Genomic DNA, 25455 nt, shown 5'->3' with positions numbered 1-25455 from the left:
TATATATACACACACACACACACACACACACCACACACACACACACACACACACACACACACACACACACACACACACACATATATATATATGTGTGTGTGTGTGTGTGTGTGTGTGTGTGTGTGTGTGTGTGTGTGTGTGTGTGTGTATTACATAATATTCTAGAAATATTCTAGTATCAGGAACAGATCACTTGTTTCGAGGACAGACTGAGACGTGAATCACTTTGGTCTGAACCCGCAACTCTTGTAATCTAAGTCTTTGTATTGACTATATCAATACAGTGATGTTGATCCCTGAGGTTTTAGTTGGTTAATGAAATTTAAATGAATGTTCATTGTTTATGTCGAAGACTTTTTAAAAAATATCATAATCTTGTTCTTGAAACAATGGTCCATTTATATTGTCAGTTTATATTTCTTTGTTCTTTATTTTTTGAAGTAAAGAGTATCCCAAACATTACAAAAGCATATCTCCAAGAGCTTTGCCATCACTCACTCATCATTTCTGGTACCAACAGGTGATGCTATACATTAAATTACCCAATGCACACACCCATACCAACACCACCCATTCCAGTCCCCTACACTGAGCAACCAGGTCATCAGCTGCTTCTCTGACTACATCAAACCCCCCCTACAACAGAGATGAGACCCAGAAGACCCCTGTGAGTTGTATAATTTCCTGTTTTTGCTTAAAAGCAGTTGAATAAAAGTTGAAAGGTTATAAATAAAGCCCAGCCTGTTATTTTAACAGCTGCTGAAGTGTCTCCGCACCTCCTTCCATCTGATCAGCTCTTGGGACTTGCCCAGCCAGACCTTCAACGACACCGTCACCAACATCCAGCACCATAACAGAGAAGCTGAATGTGATGCCAATGCAGTGCTGAGTTAGCCAGGTCACATGCACCCACAGGTTCTAATCACCCCCAGCCATTGGTTGTTTGGCATGGGTGATTAGAACCCTTTATATGATGGTTTTCTCCCTCGCTTCCTTCTCCTGCATTGTTCGGTTTAGGTGGATGTTATGCTGCTTTTCTGTTTGAGGCCTTTGTTTTCCTTTATTAAAATCTGCTTCTTTTCAAATGTTTGCACCTCTCCTTTCACACCCTGTGGCATGACATTGAATGGCCTTAAACTGTGGATCAGTGTGGTCAGGGTAATAAATTTACTCATTTAAGTTGGTTTATTTTGTCATGAAACTATGGCATTAGCCAGAAAATAATGCAGTATGCTTAAATAAATATACAGTTTGTTGTTATTAAATTTTTCAGTTTATTCACAGGAATACCTGGATGGCCAGACTTTGAACTCCAACTTCTGCCCATGGATGACCGCTTCCTGGCTATGGGTGATTGGAACCTGAAAAAGATCTACAACCTGAGACATTCCTGAGGATAAAAAAAAAAAGTGAAATGATTGTCCCATGTGATACACAGCAGCACAGCACACGGTGCACACAGTGAAATTTGTCCTCTGCATTTAACCCATCACCCTGAGTGAGCAGTGGGCAGCCATGACAGGCGCCCGGGGAGCAGTGTGTTGGGACGGTGCTTTGCTCAGTGGCACCTCAGTGACACCTTGGCGGATCGGGATTCAAACTGGCAACCTTCTGATTACGGGGTCGCTTCCTTAACCACTACTGCCCACCACTGATGGCACACTGCAGGGTTATAACAAAGGAATGCCTTCCTTAACACAAGACAAGAAAACTGTGGTTGAAACATTCTCTTCTCAGGCTGACCACAATGCTACTTCAATGCTTATTTAATGCTCTGGGAGCAACTCTATGGCCAAAATTTTGCACATTTTTCAAATATTTCTAAATAGTTTTACTGTTTGAATGTCTAAAAAACTGTGTTCTTTTGAACGTTCTTTGCCATTTTGTTTTGCTCTGGATACATGGTGGTGGTAAGAAGTTTACTCACTGTGAATGTCATTGCAATTTTGGACTTTGAGTGATTCCTTTGAACTGTTCCTTTTCTGGGGTGAAATGATTTCACAGCATAAGGATTAAAAAACTAATTGTTGAAGAAGTGTGAATTTATCTCTGTAATGTCGATCATGATTCACTACAGCAAGTTGCAATATTAGCAAATTAGTTCATTTGGCAGCATTCATTGGACTGATCAGTTCATTCACTCACAGTCCATAACTGCTTAGTCTTAACGAGCAGGGATTCAAGGTCCTGTAGTTGGAGGTAGGAGGCCACATTGCTAACTTCCATGCCACCATGTGGTCAAGGTACAAGGTATCGGAGGTTGTTTCCATGTCACCGTAGTATGGAAAAAGACTCATCTGAGAGAAAATTGGTGAGTATGTTCAGGAACATCCCAGGGGTCTTCTTCTGGAAGACCAGCATCTCTGTCAATAGCCAAGACAGGTTTGTTGTCAGATGAGACAAAGATTGAGTGGTTTGACCACAGTAACAGTAGGAATGTTAGGAGACTTTCAAACCCAAGAACCCTGTACTGACTGTCAGGCATGGTGGTTGGGGCATCATGTCTGATTCTGATTGTGATTCTTTGTTCTTGTGCTGATTCTGCCTTGTGACCATGACCTTCGCCTGTCCTTGACCTTGAGTTTGCCTGCCCCTTTTGCTAAGGTGATATTCCATGTCTGCCACCCCAGACGTCCTCCCGTCCAGCCTCATTCCCTCCCCTCCTTCCCTGCTACCCCCCACGGAGCCAGAGCTCCCTCCCCGTCGTGCTGCGGTGCGTCCACGACTCCACTCCTGCTCCCACTCACCTCCTACCTCCCTCTCACCAGCAAAGCGCCACCGGTCCTTCTCCCCAGCTCGTCCAGTGTCTTCTCCCCGTACGACGACTTGTCCCCTCGCTCCAAGCATGTCTGCAAATGCGTCCCCAAACTCGCACGTTGACAATCATGAACATAGCCTAGGCAACATATACCTAAAATAAATGTTTAAAATGCTGTAACTGTTATGTAGTCTTTGAAATTGTTAGGTTAAAGTGTTATGATCACAGTTATTTTTATAAGACCATTAGCAACAAGAACAGTGGTTTTATCAAATGCTGGAACAGAGCAAGTTCAAACCTGCAGGTAACCTGCATATTTTCAACCCCTCGCTGTCAATATAAGTTACCACAAACCTTTTCTATTGACTGAAAACCTTTTTTTATTTCTCATACTGAACCTATTACTTTCATTGTGATAGATTTGCTTACTGTGACAACATCAGCTATGGCACAAATTTGGGACAACTGCTGGGAAAACCTTTAGCAAAGTCCATAGTTTTATTGAATAAAGTGTACAGTTAATCATTGCAAGAAAGTGAAATACTATTAAGAAAAAAAAAATGACATCAACTTTGTGCTGTTTATGTCACATTTCTAAATTGGGCTGCAAAACATTATATCAGATTCTGTTGCTCCCGGAAGGCGTACCCGATCCCTTACTGACATTTTGCTCACCTTCCATTCTTTGCATATTGAAGATGGGTCTCCATTGCATGGCTTTCTGATGAATGTTCTACCACGTACTCTGTAATATGAATTTCAACTGTTTGTTTATGGAAAAAAACTGTTTCAAACATCATTGTTTCCAATGATATGCACAAATGTGATCCTATAAGTTGTACCATTATGTACATGAAGTATAACTAGTAAATGTGTCAACAAGTGTCCTGTGTCCTGTCCATATGTTCATTTATGCATGGCCAGAGGCGGTATATAAGACATACAACAAAGAGATTACTACCAACACTAGCCAAGATTTAGACCAGGAGAAGATCTATCTGCATCTAGGAGAAAACATGACTAAAGGTGAAGCTTTTTTATTGTAGTTTTACAAAATATGATACAGGGTAACGCTTCATTACTTGTTCTATGTGTATATTATTCTGAGGTTTTGATTATTTCCTCTCTTGCCTTCTCTAAGGGTTCCTGCTCCTGCCGATTTTGGCCGTCAGCTTTATTGTGAATAAGGCGGATGCATTTGAGAATCAGCGCCTCTTCAACAATGCTGTTATCCGTGTGCAGGTCCTGCACCAACTGGCAGCGAAAATGATCACTGATTTTGTAAGACCACATCTTTGGACTGTACATCCTTCCTGTGTTGAAGCAAATGTATAATTTCATCAACAGGTAGTGGATAATACTGTGCTTATTTGGCATGGAAGTTACTAATCACTTGCAATTATTAATAGAAACACCTTGAAAAGGGGATTTATACTTGATCTAATATATCTTGGTTAGTGTTTCCAACTAAACTCTCAGCGTGACCCCACAGGAGGAAAGCCTGTACCCTGATGATCGCAGAGCACTAAGCAAGATTTTCCCCCTCTCTCACTGCATCTCTGACTCCATCGAAGCCCCGACCGGCAAGGACGAAACACAGAAGAGCTCTGTGAGTGTTTCACCTTGTTTGCCTTTGATTTACGCAAAACAGTTTACGTGAAAGTGAAGTGATTGTCATTGTGAAACAGTGCAGCACAGCACACGGGGACACAATGAAATGTGTCCTATGCTTTTAACCCATCAGCCTTGGTTAGCAGTGGGCAGCCATGACAGGCGCCCGGGGAGCAGCGTGTGGGGACGGTACTTTGCTCAGTGGCACCTCAGTGGCACCTTGGCGGCTCGGGATTCCAACCCGCAACCTTCTGATTACGGGGCCGCTTCCTTAACCGCTAGGACTGCCCCTTTACATGAGTAGTCTGGGGACATTCGGTAATACAATGGTGATACGCACTTCTTGGCAGGTTCTGAGGCTGCTGCGCACCTCCTCTCGACTGATTGAGTCATGGGAGTACCCCAGCCAAACCTTCAGTACCGTATACACCATAACAGAGAAGCTGACAGACCTGAAAGTTGGTGTCAACGTGCTAATCAGGGTAAGCTGATAAGTAAAAATTTTGAAACCACATCCTCTAATACTTGTTAATATTGACATGGTATATTGCAGCAGCAATACAGGGTTCTCATCATGATCAGTAGTGTCGAAGCTCAATATTTACATAAAACAGTAAAGAAAGACATTTTTCAATGATGTTTGCAAATGTGATGCATTGACAGGCTCAGGTTTAAATCATCCAGAATGAGGAGTAGAATGGATCCTCTCATTTTTGAGATTTAGGAGCATGTTCTGAAATAATAACACATCAGCAAAAGGGTAATTAGAATCTCTACTTCAATCCTTCATTCTTCCCAAGGGATACCTGGACGGCCAGCCAAGCATGGACGACAACGACTCCCTGCCACTGCCTTTCGAGGACTTCTACTTGTCTCTGGATGACGGGAACTTGAGCAAAAGTTACCGCCTGCTGGCCTGTTTCAGGAAGGACATGCACCGGGTGGAGACCTTCCTGAGGATGGCAAACTGCCGGAGGTCACCGGAGGCCAACTGTACCCTTTAGATGCCAAAGCAAAGCAATAGCCGCTGGCACACTGTCCTTTCAACTCTGCCAATTTAATATTAATACTGTCACTATGGGAGCGCTCATCTTCTTGTATAAAAAGTATAGTCATGAGTTACTATAAATTGATTGGATCTTCAAATACTTCATTTAATGAATCACTAATTAATTTAACTGATATGCATAATTTGCAATGGTGCTATGCAAATGTTTTTTTTCTTGCATCTCATTACCATGTGAATGATAACAGATGACAGGATTTGTTTGTAGAAATATTGACAATACTGACCTTTTTCAACAACTTTTCTTGCAATTTGAGAATCACGATGGTGCTCCCAACAGTTTTCATATTTTCTTGTATTTATTTCTGGTATTCTGGTGTACTTAAAGACATCATTTTCAATAAAGCTTAGCATTTAAAACATCACATGATTTTTAGAATCTACTTTCATTTGCAAATTCAGATAAATTAATATCTAACAAGCCTTTCCTGTCCCACGCAGGTTTAGATGAAAAAGCTAGATGGTAGAGAAGGAAAGGAAGGACATGAACTCTATCATTGTCCGGAAAATATAAATTAAGCTTCTTTTAAACTAGAACACTAGACGTTGTGCAAAATTTAATGGACCTTGTTGTATGTAAATTATGTTGAAATAGTAACTGAGTAAAACACAAGAATCCATCAAAGACCCATGTTTGGTCCACGTCTACTTACAAGTTAAACTATTAGCTACAATAAAAAAAACAATAAAAATAAAAAAAGAGATGATGACACCTAGAATTTCCTAGAATGTCTAAGCCATGGCAGGCAACAAATCACACAAAAAAAAAATATTCTGCCTGGCTCACAAAATGTTCAATCTGTTTCATCTGCTCTCTTGTCCTCCCGCTCTTGGACTGTTAGTGGATCCAGGCACTGAATCCAGGGGAGGGTGATGAACATGATGGCTTTCACCTCCAGACCTGTCTCCTAGAACTGTCAAAGACCACTTCATTTTAATAACTGTTATAGGCATTGCCCGCTACTGATGATTTGACAACATTGTGGGTTAGAGGAAGAAAGGTAATTTTCTTTACTTGCCAATATTGCCTGAGACTTCTTCAAGCTGGTTGGTTAGCACTGTCATTGTCAAGAAGAAATATGGAAATAAACTTGCCGCAAGTATAAAAGAGACCAGTAGAGGGCATAAGAACACTGGACCGCTGGGGTAGAGCTCATGAAATCTCAGTCTATTTGACCTAGGTCTCGAGGGTTTTTAATCAGTTTGTTTCAATAATTTTCATTCCCTTTATTTACCATAAACTACCATAAAAAGTCACAGTCGACCAAGACCTAAAAACTGATAAAAGAAGTGATCAGTGAAAATTAAGACCAGGTATATATTTGTGAAAGTAATTTGGTGTCAGTTACTAAATGCATATTTACATCTAAATACATCTAAAAATTAAGCACTATTCTAACTACCACACTTTTAGCACTATTCTATCTATTAAATATGTGTAAATGTGATATTGTTTCATTTTCTGAGCTGACGGCTTCTTAAAACCTTGAAAAAAAAGACTGGTAAATGAAAAAAGTAAATGAAAAGAAAATTTTAGTATGTATGTATAATGTGTGCATTATTATTTTGCATTAACATAATTTATACAGGTCCGAATATATCCATTTACAACTGAACAATTGCAACAGAATTGTTCAAGTTCAAGCAGTCATGTTTCAGTAAATAGGCTTATTTGTTCATCAACAGTGCATTAGCAGTGCATTAATGTAGTTTGAATTATGTTTTTTTTTTTTTTTTTTTGGTGTAATAATTTTGGTTGCAAATATTGTATGCTAGGTCCTTAACAATTAAATTATTATTACATTCATGGAGGAAGGGACAAATGAAACAAAATAAATCTGGGCCGCATATTCATTTCATCATCTGGACCGCATGTTCACATCATGCTAATCTCTTTTGTAACAATTTTCTCTTAGTTTCCCATCACCTTTTTCACGCTCTCTCTTTGAGTATATACCAGTATGCATACATTTCCTATTGCCCATGAGAGCCATAACATTCCAACAAGCATCTGGAACCTCTGGATTTAAACCTACTGTATTCTCTTTGGGGTTCTACGCAGTTCCGCAGCCAGTGGGAGTATAACAGAGGTTCTGCTGTGTGAAACAGCAGCCATGGGGAGCACTGACAAGCTCCCTGGACAAGCTCCCAGATCCAGCTGGAGTCCATACCTTGGGATGAAGCCTGCAAGCTGTGGTCTGAGACTAAGGAAGGGAAATGAGTGGGATCGATGTGTACAATCGATTAAAAAATGAAAACAAGGAACGTGAAATTGCGGGCCAACTCAACGATTAAGTTGTGCAAAGTTGCTTTGCATGTTAAAAGAAAAGAAATTCTTGTTGAGAAAACTGCATGAGTGCAGCTACAACATCTGCTAAATGCCTTGAAACCTCTGCTCTCAAATGACAGAATGAGCGTGTCCTGTTGCACAATGTTGAAATAAATAATGTATTCTGGGAACCTCAACAAAAGACACGCATGGGCTCTCCCAGCCAAAGAATGCTCAAATCTAAACATTTAACAGAACAGTTTCCCCTCCTCCACAAGCGCAACCCCACAAGCGCAAACTACAGCATGTATAATGATGTGCGTACAACAGTACAGGGCTGTGAACCTTTCAGGAAAACCTTATCATTCTGCTCCATGTTTTAGAACAAATGCAGGATATTGCGCTCACCACTGTGTGTGTCTCGGTTGTGTGTGTCTGTCGGCACACAGGCAACTATTGGCTTGATACACTCATGCCAATCTGATGAATTAACAATTGATACAATCTTAGGTTGAGAAATTTTACATTTGGTAAGTCAGCTTTTTACTCTTAAGCACCATCGTCTTAAAATTCTCCTCAAAAGCAGTTCATTTTCAGACATCGTCTCAACATGATAACCCCGGTCATGTAAAGAATAGACTGAAAAAACAGGGTCAATCACAATTACCTGCAATGGGAGGAGTGTGTCCAGAAATGTACAAGCTGACCACACTCCTCAACAGTGTTATGTAAAAGGACATGGTTATTTAAAATGCACAACAAGTCCAACCTTGAGTAGTGACAGACCTTTCCAGATTCCTCTTCTGAGAACAGGAAAACAAATGAAGCTACAGTGTGTTCAAAAATGGGTGATATTATGTGAAAGTTATTGTGGAATGCATCATTTGTATTGCGACAGGCAGACTGCATGGTCCAAACTCCCAGAAACTCTATGCCAAAGAGCTCATGTGGGATGAGGAGGAACAAAAGGTTGCATGAAACAACTGTAACTCAAAACCACACCTCTAGCATGTAATGATGAGTATTGAATCAAACCTGGACCTCTGCTTTAGCTAATTACTTACTAAAATGGTAGTCTAGTGGATAGCACACTTGCCTATGAGTCGCCAAGGTGCCACTGAGGTGCCACTGAGCAAAGCACCGTCCCCACACGCTGCTCCCTGGGCGCCTGTCATGGCTGCCCACTGCTAACCAAGGCTGATGGGTTAAAAGCATAGGACACATTTCATTGTGTCCCTGTGTGCTGTGCTGCACTGTTTCACAATGACAATCACTTCACTTTCACGTAAACTGTAAAGGCAAACAAGGTGAAACACTCACAGAACCAGAAGACCCAGGTTAAAACCCCACTTACTACCGCTGTGTCCCAGAGCAAGACACTTGACTGTCCCTCTAACTAATGTAATGTAAGAACCATAACAGCAACACAGTAGCAATCAGAGTGTCACGTCTACGGACTTACGGGGGAAGGAAGCGCAGAGGTCTGACATGTTGGGAAGGGGTTTTATTCATAAACAAACAATAAACTCAAAGAAACAATGGCGCGATGGCTGAAAACAATTTAACTTAAATAAAGAACATAAACTAACCCGTAGGCGTGTGGCGATTGCCAGAACTCAAAAACATAAAGACATTCACGCACTGAAGTCAAGTTCATGTCTGAGTTCACGAAAATGCCGGAGACCCAGAAGGGGCGGAAACTTCCGGCATTTATGGGGCGTCAGGATTTGAGTCAGGTGTGGAGCCCAGCTGCAGGCAATCCTGACAGAGCCCCCCCTCCAAGGGCTACGTCCTCGGAGTCCCAGCAGTACCATCAGTGGAGGCGGCGGGGCGGACGGCGGCAACCACAGGGCTCCTGCCCTGCTGTATCCTCCCCTTGGAGGACCCGGTCCTTCGGGCTGGCTCCCCGGCGTGATCAGGCGTGGCGGCCCCGGTCCCTCGGCCTGGCTCCCCGGCGTGATCAGGCGTGGCGGCCCCGGTCCCTCGGCCTGGCTCCCCGGCGTGGTCAGGCGTGGCGGCCCCGGTCCCTTGGCCTGGCTCCCCGGCGTGGTCAGGCGTGGCGGCCCCGGTCCCTCGGCCTGGCTCCCCGGCGTGGTCAGGCATGGCAGCCCCGGTCCCTCGGCCTGGCTCCCCGGCGTGGTCAGGCGTGGCGGCCCCGGTCCCTCGGCCTGGCTCCCCGGCGTGGTCAGGCATGGCAGCCCCGGTCCCTCGGCCTGGCTCCCCGGCGTGGTCAGGCATGGCAGCCCCGGTCCCTCGGCCTGGCTCCCCGGCGTGGTCAGGCGTGGCGGCCCCGGTCCCTCGGCCTGGCTCCCCGGCGTGGTCAGGCATGGCAGCCCCGGTCCCTCGGCCTGGCTCCCCGGCGTGGTCAGGCGTGGTGGCCCCGGTCCCTCGGCCTGGCTCCCCGGCGTGGTCAGGCGTGGCGGCCCCGGTCCCTCGGCCTGGCTCCCCGGCATGGTCAGGCGTGGCGGCCCCGGTCCCTCGGCCTGGCTCCCCGGCGTGGTCAGGCGTGGCGGCCCCGGTCCCTCGGCCTGGCTCCCCGGCATGGTCAGGCGTGGGATGTGGTGGAAGGGCAGATTTCGATCCCTGGCTCAGGCTCTGGCCGATCAAACTCCGCCCTCAGTCTCTGCTGGAAGTCCCGAAAACTCCTGTCGGTCTCTCCCTGCTGCCAGAGGGCTGCGCTCCAGCCCCATGCTGATCCAGTCAGACACGTGAGGATGGTGGTGATCTCATCCGCTGGGTGGAGCCATCCCGGCCCCGACTGCCCAACGAAAATCCACGTCATTGTCGCTTTCGTCATCCGTGTCCTCCCACCTGTGACTCCGAGGGTCGTCCACCCTGCGGACATCCTGGACCCAGGGTGCGATCAACTCCCAGGGACAGTACTCTGGCCATTCGGGCTGGAGCCTGCCCACCTCCTCGCTGGAGGGATGCGTCTCTCTCTGATGCGTCAGAACGGGTGTCGCGTCTCTCCCCTGGCGTCCGCGTTCGCCGCGCCGGGCTGCGTCCTTCGCGGCGTTTCTTCTCCTCTGTTTTTTACCTCTGCGCTTTTCAGGAGGTCGACGGCATTCTGTCACGTCTACGGACTTAAGGGGGAAGGAAGCGCAGAGGTCTGACATGTTGGGAAGGGGTTTTATTCATAAACAAACAATAAACTCAAAGAAACAATGGCGCGATGGCCGAAAACAATTTAACTTAAATATAGAACATAAACTAACCCGTAGGCGTGTGTTGATTGCCAGAACTCAAAAACATAAAGACATTCACTCACTGAAGTCAAGTTCATGTCTGAGTTCACGAAAATGCCGGAGACCCAGAAGGGGCGGAAACTTCCGGCATTTATGAGGTGTCAGGATTGGAGTCAGGTGTGGAGCCCAGCTGCAGGCAATCCTGACACAGAGGAGTACAATTTGTGCCAATATTTGCTCCAAAGCAACATATAGGTATATATGATGGATGTTTAATATAACCCACACACACATGCAAAATGTTTGTTTATATTTTTATTGTTTTTTATTCATTGTATAGAAAAAATATTGTGAAAACACAAAAATAACATTCACATGCAACACCAACAAAAATAATTGTGCTGATCCTCTGGTTAATAAGGTTAATCGATCAGTGTGTAATTGTTTCAGCATATGCTTCACAGATATGTTGGTTTTGCAAGGTTGATAAATCAAATGCTCCATATAGAAAGTATTATGTAAATGAAAACAAAATATGCTTAAAACATCAATGACCAGAAAGTACAGTGTCTGGACATAAAACATTAAATGCAGAAGGTATATTATCAGTGTAATAATGTAGTTTATGTAGTTCACTATGAAAACTGTACTGTAACCATTGTCTTATGTAGATCATGTCCTGTAACCATTGTAAGCAGTGGTCTGCCATGAGCAGCACCCGGTGGCAGAAAAAATTTGCATCTTGCTGGTTAGTCACAAGTCTGCTTCCTTGAACTACCACTTGGCTACCACTGTGCCAAGTGCAATTCAAATTTTAACTGGATCCTCCCGGGGCAGCGGTGGTCCCTGTAATCACAAGGTTGCCAGTTCGAATCCCGATCCACCAAGGTGCCAGCAAAGCACCATCCCCACACACTGCTCCCCGGGCGCCTGTCATGGCTGTCGTTCTTTCACGTTCAGAGACAATCTAACGAAAATGAGCAAATGATCGAGGCTAAACGGCAGATTCACTTGAAACCTCTTGATTTGAATCGGTGGCACTGAAGGGGGCTGGCTCCAACGGCACATTCTCAACCTCAGCGGGAGGTTCTTCTTTCTCTGCAACAGCATGCCGATCTTCAAATAATGTCATGTCTACAGTTGCATTATCTCCAGCTTGCTTGCCACTTTTATTTGGTTTGATTTTAACATTTTGGGGATTCTGCTTTCCGTTGTCCTTGGACTGCTTTGATTGTTTCTCATACTTAGACCAAGCCTTTTGGATAACCCTGGCTGCGACATCCTCCTGTTTGCATTTCAGAGTGGAGGTGATGGGCTCATAGGAAACCTTGGAATGAATTTTGTCCATGAACTTCTCCTCCATGATAGCTTTGAGGGTGTCTGTTTCCTCACGTTCATCGTGTGCATCTGCAGTAAGGGCTAGCAGAATATCTACGAAATGGATCTTGTTGCCAGTCGCCATTGGAATGTTCATGTCAACCAGTTTAACAGCGTTGGGCTTCGGAATTCTCATTGGCTCTTTCAGCGTGTCGCAGAAGTCAGACAGCATGTTGTAGCTGATGAACTGCGACATGTCTGGATCAAACCTCTTCCAGTTTTCATAGAAGGAATTAAAGTTCTCCTCACAGAGCTCCTCTGCACTCTCCTCCACGGCCACACTGAAGTACTCAAGCATGAAAGCGATGTTCATGAACACCACCAGCACAAAGGAGATAACAATGTAGCTACAGAGAAATGCTATTCCAACTGCGGGGCTGCCACAGTTTCCCTTTATGTTAGAACCAGTGTGGCCAACATCGGGATCACAATCTGGTGGGTAACTGCTGATCATGGGAATCAGGAAACCATCCCAACCAGCCCATGTTGTGATTGTGAACATGGAGATAATGCCACCGCCAAAAGTCTCAAAATTGAATATGTCATTGTTCATAAAGTTCTTTTGCAAATACGCAAAGCTGGACATCCCCAGTATGGTGTAGATGTACATCACGAGGCAGAGCACCAGGCAGATGTTAAAGACAGCAGGAAAGGACTTCTTCATGGAGGATAACAGTGCCCTGAAGCCCTCAGCACTCTTAGTTGGAAGTAATATGCAAACAATCCTCAGCAGTCGTCCAATGCGTAAAATGTTTGGTGAAAAAAAGTATTTCATAATGATGTCAGCCAATATGAAGTCTTAATAAAAAAAAAAATAAAACAGTATTACCACATGTTTTTTTCTATGTAATATACCTAATATAATTGTATAAAATGAATTCAAACTCACCAGTTACAGAAATAACAACCACTATGAAGTCAAAAATATTCAAGCCATCTAAAAAGTAGTATTTCCTCAAGCCAATGATCTTCAGGACACACTCGAGGACGTAGATTAAAGTTATGACCAGACGTGTGAAAAAAAGGATCTCGTACATCATCAAGGGCAGGCTGTCCGTCTCCAACATCATTATCATGACATCGGTACAGATCACTGTCACGATGAAGATCTCAAAGCATGGCCTGCTGACCAGATTGTAACAGAGCCCAGTACATTTGTTCTTTAAAAGACAGACAAATGAGAAGTTATTGCAAGGCAAACATGTTTTTAAAATCATACTGACACAGTTGATGCCATCTACAGTCTAATACTTTACGTTGTTCAGGTGGGAGAAAAATTGTGATGTGATGTTTTGAAATTTGAAATGTGATATCAGTAGATAACCTGGAAATTGGAGACGCAGGGTTCATAGATCATAAGCCTGTGTTATCTGATTTTACTCATGCCGTTCAACCCATGAAGTGGGTGTTCCTGCTCGGCTCCACCACGTTTTAAAACCCTCCCCACTACTGCTCACTTTTACTTGTAACCAAGCTGGGTCTCAACTCCAGTGTCTTATCAAGCTTAAGTCTGATTTTGAAGTTACCTTTTATATCAAAACTGCATGAATGTAAACGGAAGGTATGCCTTTTGGTAATGGTGACCCCCGTATTGACCTCGCTTCCCTAATCCCTTGTGAAAAACCATTATACAAACCTTCTATGGACTCAACTCTAAAAATGGATGCACAGATTAACAATATTGTTAAATCAAGCTTTTTTTCAGCTGAAACAGTGATTCACACTGGAAACACACTGAATCACTGGAAACAGTGATTCACGCTTTCATTTCAACCGGCATTGACTTTTGTAATTCATTGCTTTTTGCCATCAGCCAGACAACTTTATCTCACCTTCAATTAGTACAAAATGCAACAGAGCGGTTTCTCACTGGTGCAAACAGGCGACTTCACATAATAACCAATCTTAGCCTCAATACGCTGGAGTCCTGTTTGTTTTTAAATCACTGAATGGCTCAATCACATGATTCCATCAATCACCTCGTCCCAAGTCACATCTCTCCTGTTTTGTCTCCTATCACCTTTGCCTTATCATCCTGTCCCTTCCCAAATCCTGCCCTAACGCGAACATCAACATCATGCCTCCTTGCGTCCAATCGCACCGGGGTTTCTCGTTTCTTCCAACACACTCTCACATTCTGGTCCCACGTACCATGACACATCTTGTCAGACCTACTCCATTCCTACACTCCACCCCATTCGCTCAGGTCTTCAGACCAGAGACTATTGTCTGTCCCTGGTAATTACATTTTTTTATTTTAATTTTCAGCACTTTGGTCTGTTCCTTTGTTGTTTTAATGTGCTTTATGAATAAATACGGTATGATATGATATGGTATGGTACTACTCAGAATGAATAAAGAAATGTTTGTCTGAGGGGAACTAACATATTCTAAATTTAAAACAGGATTTTGTTAAGGGGTCTCATGTAATTATTTTATACTAACAGATGGTCGTGGAATTAGCTTCTTAGGTCCCACTTTCCACTCGGAGTAGAAATATCTCTTCTGGTTCTCTGTCACAAAGAGGTCTTTGTCTCCTAAGTAAATAAACACATATAATGATTCTAAAGAAGAGAATGAAGCTTTTGGAAGACAGCAAATTTTCCAATAGTGGGCAGTGTTGTGAAATATTTAGTACTTATCTTTTCCTTTTGATGAAAGAAATGGTCTATAAGGACCCCGATAAAAAGGTTAAGAACAAGGAAAGCACCGTAGATGATGAAAATGACAAAATACAAGTACTGGTACAGATTGTCCTCATAAACAGGCTGGTCTCCTATCTGTGGACAATAAAATGAGTATCAAATGCAATCTGTCAAGGAATCACAAGCTATCTTGATAAGGTACAATGTCAGGCAAATACCCAACGCGAATCCACTGCAGCATACATAATGCTCATCCATCCTTTAAAGGTAGCCTGGAAATGAAAGAGAAAAGTCAGTAGAGAACACTGCAGGTGCAAACTTAATGGCACTGGGCACAGACATTTGCATTAGAATATAATCACATTGCAGTTTATAACAGCTCTTGCTTACATACAGTTATGGTATTTAAAGTGATAGTATCTGTCGGGTGGAGATAATTTGTCACAGTACTATGTGACAAATTACTACAGATGAATTTTCATGACTAATGAAGACCCAATTCAAATTTGGACATAGACTTTAACTACACAAATGTTGTAATATCATTTTGCATTATATTATATTTTACACTGGAATGACATGTTATGCTGCAAAACAGTCCAGGAACAAAGGGCACAGCTTGATGTTTTGAAGATATATAACTTCTAAAGCTCACCACTTGAAGAAGGGAGAGGAAGGCCATTGGCACATTGTCAAAATTTACATTTTGGCTGACCCAGAGGACGTCACTGTGATTATTCATGAGCTCCAAGCAATCTTCCTGGTTATCCACTTGACTTGCGTTCATCAGTAAACCCGAGGTGGTGTTAAGGCAATGATGGAATTTTCCAGCAAACATGTTGACCCCCATGATGGCGAAGATGAGCCATATCAGGAGGCAGACCATGAGCACATTGAGCATGCATGGGATGGCCCTTGCCACGGTAGCCACCACAACCTATAATAAACAGATGCCCCTATTAACTGATGCTGATTCTTGCATCATAGTGTAGAGTGATTTTGACATATGCATGCAGACTTACCCTCATCCCATCACACCTGGACAAGATTCGGAGGGGTCTCAGTGCCCTCATTGTATGGAAGAATTTAAAAACTGCCAGCTCAGAAGCACCCAGGGAATCTGCTATCATGCTGACCAGTGTCACCTGAATGATTGAAATGTGTTGAAACACAAGGCAAATATATTCCTGCACTTTTATCTTCCCCAAACATTGTGTAAATATGCATAAACCACTGCAACTGATGCAAATGAGAATTATTTGCATATTATTATATGAGCAAATGTCTTAAAAAGACAAAAACTATGTTAAAAGAGTTACTTTTATAATATGCTGTTTATAACCCACAATAAACCTTTTTTGACTGGCCAACACGTTTGAGAGAATTTTATAAAAGGATTTGAATGGCTGTTGTTTGCTCAGCTGCAAGTGTCAGCCCCACAAAATGGTGTCACTATTAGTTATATTAGTTTACTTCAATATTCCACTCCCAGCATGCCGATTTGTATTCCATTTACCAACAAAAAAATCGGAATAACCTGAATCTTTGGACCCATACAATGTTTAGGATATGAAACCCACATGGATGCAGAACAGTGGCATTTTGAAGGCTATTTTAACAACAACCTGATAGCAACAAAGTCATTCTGTCAATATATGTTTAGTTTCATGCTTAACTCAGAAATTGGACTTACATTAAGAATGAGGAAGTCCAGCCAGCACCATATACTGCTGAAATAGACCTTGAAGCCGTAAGCTGCCCATTTGAGTAACATCTCAAAAATGAACACTAGAGTGAAAACGTAAACTGCACATTCGAGGACAAATGTAAAAGCCAGCCTCTGGTTAGAGTATATGTCCTCGAAAGCCTGTGGAAGCAGAAATCCAGTAAGTGCCAAGCTCAGTTCCTTGTGTAACTTGCGTGTTACAACTGATCAACATACCAAAGCAGAACTATCAAGCGTGATAGTGATGATCATGACAACACCAAAGACCCAGTGCTCTGCAATAGCGTAACATTTGAGCCGGAAGGTCCACCAGGCCTTGCCCCAGCCTTGGCTGATGTCAGCATTTAGGAAAGGACAGCAGCGAATGCATTCTACACAGCAAGAAGAAATATGATTAAAACATTGTCGAAAAAACATTTAAAATAACAATAATAGAAAAAAAGTTTTATAAAACTGTTTTATATCTTTCTCGGAACAACGGAAACCCACCCCATGTCCTGTACAGTCCTCTGTTGCAAGCAGTGCATTTCCCAATAATTATTCAGCATAGTAACTATTGTGTATGCTCCAGTGATTACTGATTACAGGTCATTTGTCTGATGATTGATAATTAACTAATGAAACACCAACAAGATTCATTCCAGCATCACTCCATCACTTAACAGCTCAGGACAGGAAATATGAGTTAAGTTCCTTTTTTGTTTGAGTGTGTGTGTCTGTGTGAATGTGATATGTTTATACATGCTTTCAGAAGTTCAAAAGTTGAATGTTCCCGTATAGCGTTCCCTTCATGATGTTTAACATCTGGTGGTTCCAAGATGATTAGAGTCTTGGAACTGTCAAAGAAGATGAAACTCAACTCTCTTTTTAAAGGGCCCCTTTTACAGTGTCATGTAACAAAAATTCCATGCAATAATGTAATTCAAAGGGCTATGCTTACGTTAGACTTACGTTAGACTTACGTTAGACAATGGTGTATGGTAACAGAAAATGTACTTAATGTCAAAATGCAAAGAACAATGGCACACTGATGTAAAGCGTCATCAAAGTTTTTACATTGTTCTTCAACTGTAGTCAAACGTTCGATGAAGGATCCATCATTCATGGTTCCGAAGCAACCATTTCCTAATGTGGCTTCAGCCAGATGTTGTAAAGTCCAGTCCAGTCTCATTGATTAAAATTCCCAAGACACGCGATTCATTTGTAAGATCTGAAACTGGAATGACTGCACCCTTACTCTCGGAAAAGCAGGGCTCAGGAGAGCCCACGCCCTCTTCATCCATCGCTGGCGCAGCGTTTATCCTGCCGCTGTTGGGTGCGTCATCTGCACTGGGACTCTGCTCCTGTTTGGGGGGGGATAAGAGCCCATTTTAAGAGCATCTTACAGCGCACAGACCCAACATTTAGGAAAGTTACTGCCCTGCTGTCATAAAACCATCAACAAATCAAATATTTAAGCAGTGGGGGGGAATGGTTGTAGACATTCAGAAAAGCTGCCATTTCATTTCTTGTCCTCTTGATTTCCTTAACCTTCTTTTCGTCCCCTTCAGTGCTGTCCCCTTTGGGTTTTAGGTCCTCCTGCTGGGTGCCTTGAGTGATTCGGCAATTGGCAAATTTCAGGATCTTCACACTCTTCTTTATTTTGTCCTGGCAAGTTGCACTGAAGGTGTCCATTAGCAGCGAGATGAAGAAGTACACCAACTAGTACAAATCACATTTTAAAAAATTTTAAATACGTTTTACACAAATTTGTAAAATGTATTTCTTTTTTTATTTTTTACATTTGCATGTTTATAATAGTTATGTTTTTTCTTTTATTGTTATTCTCTGATATTCTTGCTTCACTCAATCACTCACTTTCCATATCCATTCTTGTTATCAATCTTTAATTGTTTAAATAGGTTTAATTGTGTGTTCTAATTTATCGTGTAGTTTTGGCAAATTCAACTGAATCTTAACATGAATAACCTTGAGATCTATGTTTTAATTTAAACCCTGTTTAAAAAGTAAAGGCACAATATTTTAATATTTTTAAACATTTGTGAAGTTATTTTACTCACCACCAGCTTGCCAGTGAGCAAGATCACTGTGTAGAAAAGAATGGTCATTGCTGGGCCAGACACCACCATGCAATCCCACATGGTCTCAATCCATTCGCCACACAGTGCCCGGAAGACAAGCATGAAGGAATGAAAGTAGTCAGCCATGTGCCAGCGGGGCAGCTGGCAGGCTGTGTCAAGGTGGCATGCGCGCTCTCTGTACCCATCACCGAACAGATGCATTCCCATCACGGAGAAGAAGAGCATCGTGAAGGCCAGCAGGAACGCTAGGTTCCTTGTGGCCGCGCCACCACCGATCGCGAGGTACGTCCGGAAAGTTGTCCAGCACGTCGAGAGCCTGAATAGTCGTAACTGTTCACAGACACAAGAGGGAAGGCTTCAGGAACACTGAAGCAGGAGCATGCTTGACATTACCTGTCATTCAATTGACTTTAAAATGTTAGATAGTTAAAATAACTCCTTATACAAAGGATTGGTAAAAAGGGTAACAGAATCAAATGAATCTAATATTGGAATATAAAGCGAAGGTGAAGTGAAAGTAATCAATTGTCACATGTGACACGCCACAGCACAGCACCCAGTACACGCAGTGAAATTATGTCTCTGTATTTAAGCCATCCCCTGAGGGAGATGTGGGCAGCAATGAAAGGTGCCCGGGGAGCAGTGTGTGGGGACGTTACCTTGCTCAAGGGGACCCCAGTGGCGGGGTGGGATTTTAAACCGCAACCTTTTGATTACGGGTCTGCTTCTCTACCCACTAAGCCGCCACTGCCCCAGTTTGGTCATTGTATTGCACTCACCATCAGGAAAAGGTAGAGGTTGACAGTTGTTCCCATAAACATTTCTAACAGAGCCAAGGACACAACGATGCAGTCAAAAGTGTTCCAGTTGACCTTAAAGAAGTAATATGGATCCATGGCTATGATTCTGAGGATGATCTCAGCTGTAAAGATCAAGGTGAAGATCTGCAGGAGTGGAAAATAAGAGAGACGATAAAAATTAATTGTCATCCTGATTTTGTTACAACCCCAGATGGTTCAGGGCAGTAGTGTTAAGTTTTCCAATCTTCAAATCTGATTATTGTAGCAATGATTAACCCTAGCCAACCTGAAAAAAAAAATCTGTTTTAATTAGAGTGTTCATTCCCTGGTAAAACATCTTACTGGGATCAAAGCAGGGAGGTTCCAATGCATTGCTCCTCTGAAATGTGATTAACAAAGTCACTTATTCATAGCTAGGCAACAACAGAAAGGTCAAGCCTGTTCATGAACACACGTTGATTTATGAAAATTAGTTGATGTGTTGAGTAATTTGAATAACCCAGTCAGGGTGTCTATACATTTGTGATGAGAAGGTAAAGATCAAAGATCAGTCATAGATTGATGGGACCTTACCTGGCTCGCCCTCTCCATGACCATGCCAACCTCATGTGTCGCTAGGTGGTGATCCAAAGCCATTATCAAAGCATTTAGCACAATGCAAAAGTTGAAAAACAGATCAGTGAAGGGGTTCATCATGAAAGTATGTAGTCGTTTCTTGAAGCTGACCCATGGCGTGCAACAGTTCCATTTCAGGAAGATTTCAGCAAATTTTTGCCAGCAAGATGAAGCCTTTGGCTCATCCACATCTGTCAAAAAAAGAGGAAAACAAATTGAATAAGTCACTGTTGTAATAAACTCAAAATAGAAGAAAAGGTCTCAATTAAATTAACAGCTATATAAAGGTTTGAAGAAACAACAGTTTCGCTAACAAGCCAGCAACTGGCCCTCCAGTCTTGCAATATACAAGAGTTCAAGTTGATCCTGGGAAGGGTCATGGAAGAATTTTGTTTTGTAGTGGGTGTGTCATATAATACATTTGCTTAGCTTGTCATTTGCTTAGCTTAGATATGTCTTTCAAGGATCTTTGAAGGATATAGGACCCAAATAGAGACAGATAGATAGATAGATAGATAGATAGACAGACAGACAGACAGACAGACAGACAGACAGACAGACAGACAGACAGACAATAACAGGGTGAAATCACATTTCTGTCCTGTACCTTCCACATTGCTGCTTTCTATGTTCACTTTATTAGTTGCATTTTCTTCTTCAGATCCATCAATGAGCTTTGATTTGGAAACGGTTGACTAAATATAAAAAACAAATCTATGTATTAAGTAAATTAGACAATCAAACATGTTAAAACAATTGTTTATGTAAGACATTTCACCTTTGCTTTCAGTGTTTTCAGCTGTTCCACAATTGTTGTATATTGCTTTTCCTTCCTTTTGGCCTCAGCAATGGTGGCCTCATTCTGCTCTACATAAGCCCTGACAACCAGAGCATAGATAAGGCTGACCATGTAGAAGGAGCCAAATATCAAGACGAGCGCGAAGAAAATGATCTGGGTCTTTCCAGAAGAGCGCAGAGTCTGCAATAAATAAATACATAAATAGATTTTTCTTTTCAAATGAAATTCTGAAATATCCTCTTAAAGATGCATTGTGTATGATTTGCTTATACTGCTTTTAACATTACTGACTGATCAGCATGGATATTTCTTCACATTTCAACAATTCAAAAATGACATTTTACAGAGACGTTAATGGTGGTCATGGTCTTTGTACATACCAGCTCAAAGAGGTTTTCCCAGAAATCCAGCATGATTAGACGAAATATGGAAAGGAAAGCCCAGCCTAACTGGTCAAAATTTGTAAAACCATAGTTGGGATTTGTCAAAGACTTCATGCAAATATATCCCCAAGGGCAAACTCTGTCACCAATCCAACCACGGAAAAAACAAAGAATTTGGACAACTGATTAACATCTTCCAACAAAATACCAACATCCACACATATCAGCAATTAATTATGAATGGAAATGAAATGTGTCTGTGGATATAAAAATAGAAGTTGTGTTAAAATGGTAAACCTACCCAGAATCTGATAAGTTTCCACACAGGAGGGGTTCTGACTCCCCAGGCGGAATGTATACTGGTATGAAGTCTATAGAAAAATATTAATAAGGAATTCACAATTACATGCAGTTAGTTAACATGTGGACAGCCTCTAAAGTGACCAAGGGGATACCATGGACGGAGTGGCTGGTGTTTGAGTCTAGAGACCACAGTTCACATTTGTTCTTCAGATTTCCCATGTAGAGTTGAAGGGCAATGACAGCCAAGACACTCATGTAGAATATTGCCAGTATTATCACACTTGCCAGCTTTTTCCCCACCGTGAACAAGGCGCCAACTGATGCTTTTACACCTGTTATACAACAACACAGAATTTCGGGATCAGAAAGGTCTTGCCATGAACGTGTTCACTCAGTTTCAGCGGGGTCTTTGGTCGGCACATACCCGGAAACAGAGCAAGTATTTTCAGAGCGGGGAAAACTTGCAACACTTTGAGGTGAACAAACAGGGAAAGGCACCTGCAGACAAAGACATTGAGTGTGAGCAAAATTCCTGTTCATTTCCTTAATGGTCAAACTCTAACTTTAATAGTTGATGAACAATTGGGGTCTCTATTACACACACACTACAAAAGCTATTGATGTTCATAGAAGACTATTGATTTGTCCAGCATTACATCAAATTGATCAAATTAGCTGTCCAGATGTTGTTCTTGTTGTAAATGACTGGAAATGTCTGTTAATTAGGTTTAAGATTTAAGACTTTATTGTTGATGACCTTCTGTTGTGACTTCTTGCCTGCCATCGCGCAGCTTTTTTTTTAAAAGCTGCGCGATGGCAGGCAAGAAGTCACAACAGAAGGTTGTGCTTTGATACCACACAGAGATGTAGCATGTCAGCACACTCTGTGTGGCAAATATCTGCATATCAGCAGCCATTACTCCTGAGTTCCAATGCAATGCAGTGTTGACAAGTCTGTCACTTTAAAAGTTTCATTAATTATTTACAATTTCCTCCACAATTCCAACATATAGAATGCCAAAGGTTGTCCAAATGGTAATTGCTGCAAATAAAGTATTCTTTGACCAAACCAACATACAAACAACTACATGGTCTAAAGCATAGCCGCCATGCATGTGTTCATCTAGAATGTTGTTATTATTGTTGAATAATTACTTATAATTAGTAATTGGAATAGTGCTTGATTATGCTGCTGAGCTGAAATAAGCTTACAGAGAAACATGAAATGAATAAATTAAAATTTTTGGACAGTACGATATATGCTATATATGGTCACAGGACAGAGAAAAGGGCCATGTTACCAGAAAAGGCCCATTGTGCTTCTTGCTGACCCCCGCAAGCACTTTCCAAGCATGTTCGAGGGACAGTGTGGTCCTGTCATACTCACAACAACACGATCACAAAAATATCAAGCCAGTTCCATGGATCACGGAGGAATGTGAACTTTCCCACACAAAAGCCCCTGGTTAGCATTTTGATGATAGCCTCAAACGTGTAGATACCAATATACGCAAATCTAAAATAACAAATAAAAATGTTAATACCAATTTTAATGCAGACTCAACAATAGGTCCATACATAACACAATAAAATTAAACTTACTGAACATAAAGATACCAATTGGGAGGATTTTGTAGTGTCATCATGAAACAGTTTGACAGAACGGTGATAATCATGACAATTCTGAACCATTTGCAGGGCAGTTAAGGGCCAACAAATGTATGTCTCTTAATCTATAACCAAACAATGGCGAAAAATTAAAGAGTGATCATCTTTGGCAGTGGTGTCCAGGTAGCTGGGAGATAATTTTGTGGTTTTGGATCTTTATTGGAGTGTATTTCTGCATCACTGTTATAAAAACCTGCAGTGTTAAGGATATGACTGCATGAGAAGTTTGATGGCTCCTCTTCTAAGGCAGCTGAGGGGACTCAGAATGCAAAAGGCAGGCTCAGCATTGAATCTGAAGATGACATTTCCCTTGTTGACGACGACAAATGTCTGAAAAAGAGCATGTGGCATTAGTAAAAAAAATAAATAAGTAAAATGCATGTGAAAACTATGCAGACTGTGATAACCCAGCGTTACCCAGTTTTGTGAAGAATATTATAGGGGCCTCTTTTTTAAATTAGTTCTGTGTGTCAGTATGTAATGCCATAAACACCAAGATATTAGAAATGTTATGATTTGAGGGTTTACAATAAATGGACTAACTTTCTGGGCTTTGTAGAACATGTCCAGATCTTCCAGGGGAACATTTATCAGGTCGGATGGTGGTTTCCCATAGAAGAACGGCAGGGCCTCCTCAGCATCCAGGTCGCGGTTGGGCTTGGGCGGGCCTTCCTTTCTCCTCCTCACCTGCGCCTCCGAGTCCTCGGCCGGCGACCCCGGCGTGAAGCGGCGGAACACGTCGCTCCCTGCCGGGGGCAGCAGCTCCGCCAGCTGTGGATTCTGCCTGCTGATGGACTCCACCACGCCGGGGTCTCTCAGCAGTTCCCTGAGGGAGGGTTCACGCGCAGTGTCAGGTGTGTGGGAGGCTTCCGTGTGGGTGCGGCTGTTATAATGCGGCTGCCCTGCTGTCCAGGGGGGGGCCGAAGCACGTCTGATGACTGTCTTACATTTACATTTACAGCATTTATCAGGCGCCCTTATCCAGAGAGACTTACAATCAGTAGTTACAGGGACAGTCCCCCCTGGTGTCTTGCTCAGGGACACAATGGTAGTAAGTGGGGTTTGAACCTGGGTCTTCTGGTTCATAGGCGAGTGTGTCACCCACTAGGCCACTACCACCCCTGAGGGGACTCAGAATGCAAAAGGCAGGCTCATTTTCAGAGAAATGAAAGAAACGTTCAGGCAAACGGGCAGCTTGCTGGGAAATGGAGATTTTTAAAAATTCTGAGTGATTTAATTCTTTTAAAGGCAACGAGATTAAAGTTGCCATGACGTGATGAACGTTTTGACTCATCTTGCCCCATCATTTATCACCCACAACATAAAACGGACTTTTAGCATTTAAAGAATCTGCCACAACAGTTGGTTCTTGATTATTGTTGAGCTGCTTTAAGTATGAATCCGTTTAACAGCAGTTCAGCACCGGAAAACGCGCCCAGTGGCGCAAGATTCCGTGGAAATCTACCTATTTGCGCGACGCGTTACGTTTACGGTACAGTACGAGACGGTCGCGAGAATATCCCAACGATGAAGAATGCACCGGACGAGCAAGAAGCGGCGATTCGATCGCGACCGAAGGCAACTCACAGCCGGCGGGTCCCCAGCTTCGGGTCCGCGCCCTCCCTCGGTCGCCATCTCCGGTTCCTGCGCCACGCGTCCAGCAAGGAGACGCTCCGCGTCGGCATCGCGACGAACACGACTCTGCCCGGGGATTCGGGGATCCTTCTTGCTGGGCCCGCGGTCAGTGGTCCCACTGCGTGGACGCGGCAACGCCCACCCACCCACCCAGTGATGAGGAAGGCGGAGGGTGGGATGCGCCAACACGTGAACTTCAGAGCAGTTGCATCATAAGAAGCTTAAATCCAGAAACTTCTTTGTATGTTAAGAAAAAAGGAAGAAACAAAAAAAACACACACACACACACACACACACACACATTCTCTTAAAAGATTTTAGAATTACTGCCATTTTTCTCCAGTGTGTGTCATGCTTTGGAGGACAGAGGCTCCCACCTTCCTGTGAACTTGCCTCTCTCTCTCTCTCTCTCTCTCTTTGTTTCCTTTTATGGCAACTTTTACAAACCTCATGTCTCGTAAATTAACAAACCAAATTGGAACTCAATTAAAGTCCGGTGTGTTACAAAGGCCTACGTTCATGAGACACAGTGTC

General features: G+C 42.7%; 2 protein-coding genes across 2 annotated transcripts; one reads left to right on the top strand and one right to left on the bottom strand.

The window, feature by feature from the left end:
* The first annotated feature begins 3774 nt into the window (after positions 1–3774).
* On the top strand, positions 3775–5657 carry gh1 (growth hormone 1). Its single transcript, XM_028985943.1, is given in 5 exon segments — positions 3775–3784; positions 3867–4039; positions 4251–4367; positions 4720–4851; positions 5170–5657. Coding segments are annotated over 5 exon segments (636 nt in total). The 3' UTR covers positions 5374–5657.
* A 5532-nt stretch (positions 5658–11189) lies between these two features.
* On the bottom strand, positions 11190–25074 carry LOC114793574 (sodium channel protein type 4 subunit alpha-like). Its single transcript, XM_028985524.1, has 25 exons — positions 24874–25074; positions 23830–24112; positions 23498–23616; positions 23221–23310; positions 23006–23134; positions 22043–22116; positions 21771–21950; positions 21617–21686; positions 21313–21454; positions 20912–21112; positions 20741–20828; positions 20092–20324; positions 19498–19662; positions 18698–19048; positions 18168–18338; positions 17875–17980; positions 16854–17008; positions 16605–16778; positions 15934–16056; positions 15567–15848; positions 15130–15183; positions 14909–15046; positions 14712–14807; positions 13156–13426; positions 11190–13064 (listed from the first exon to the last, which is right to left on the bottom strand). Exons 1-25 carry the CDS (start codon positions 24969–24971, stop codon positions 11884–11886), a joined length of 4974 nt encoding a protein of 1657 aa, XP_028841357.1. The 5' UTR covers positions 24972–25074; the 3' UTR covers positions 11190–11883.
* Positions 25075–25455: the final 381 nt, after the last annotated feature.

The sequence above is a fragment of the Denticeps clupeoides genome, chromosome 7 (genome assembly GCF_900700375.1).
Source record: "Denticeps clupeoides chromosome 7, fDenClu1.1, whole genome shotgun sequence".
Lineage (NCBI taxonomy): Eukaryota > Metazoa > Chordata > Actinopteri > Clupeiformes > Denticipitidae > Denticeps > Denticeps clupeoides.
The sequence above is the reverse complement of the archived record's forward strand: the minus strand, read 5'-3'. Positions and strand labels throughout refer to the sequence as shown.

Coding starts and splice junctions, on each gene's coding strand:
- LOC114793574 (XM_028985524.1), bottom strand. CDS start 24,971: ATGCCGACGCGGAGCGTCTCCTTGCTGGACGCGTGGCGCAGGAACCGG. Junction 19,663..20,091: donor TCATGGAGAGGGCGAGCCAG/GTAAGGTCCCAT, acceptor CCACTCCTGCAG/ATCTTCACCTTGATCTTTAC. Junction 17,981..18,167: donor CTGAAGGGGACGAAAAGAAG/GTTAAGGAAATC, acceptor CCCCCCAAACAG/GAGCAGAGTCCCAGTGCAGA.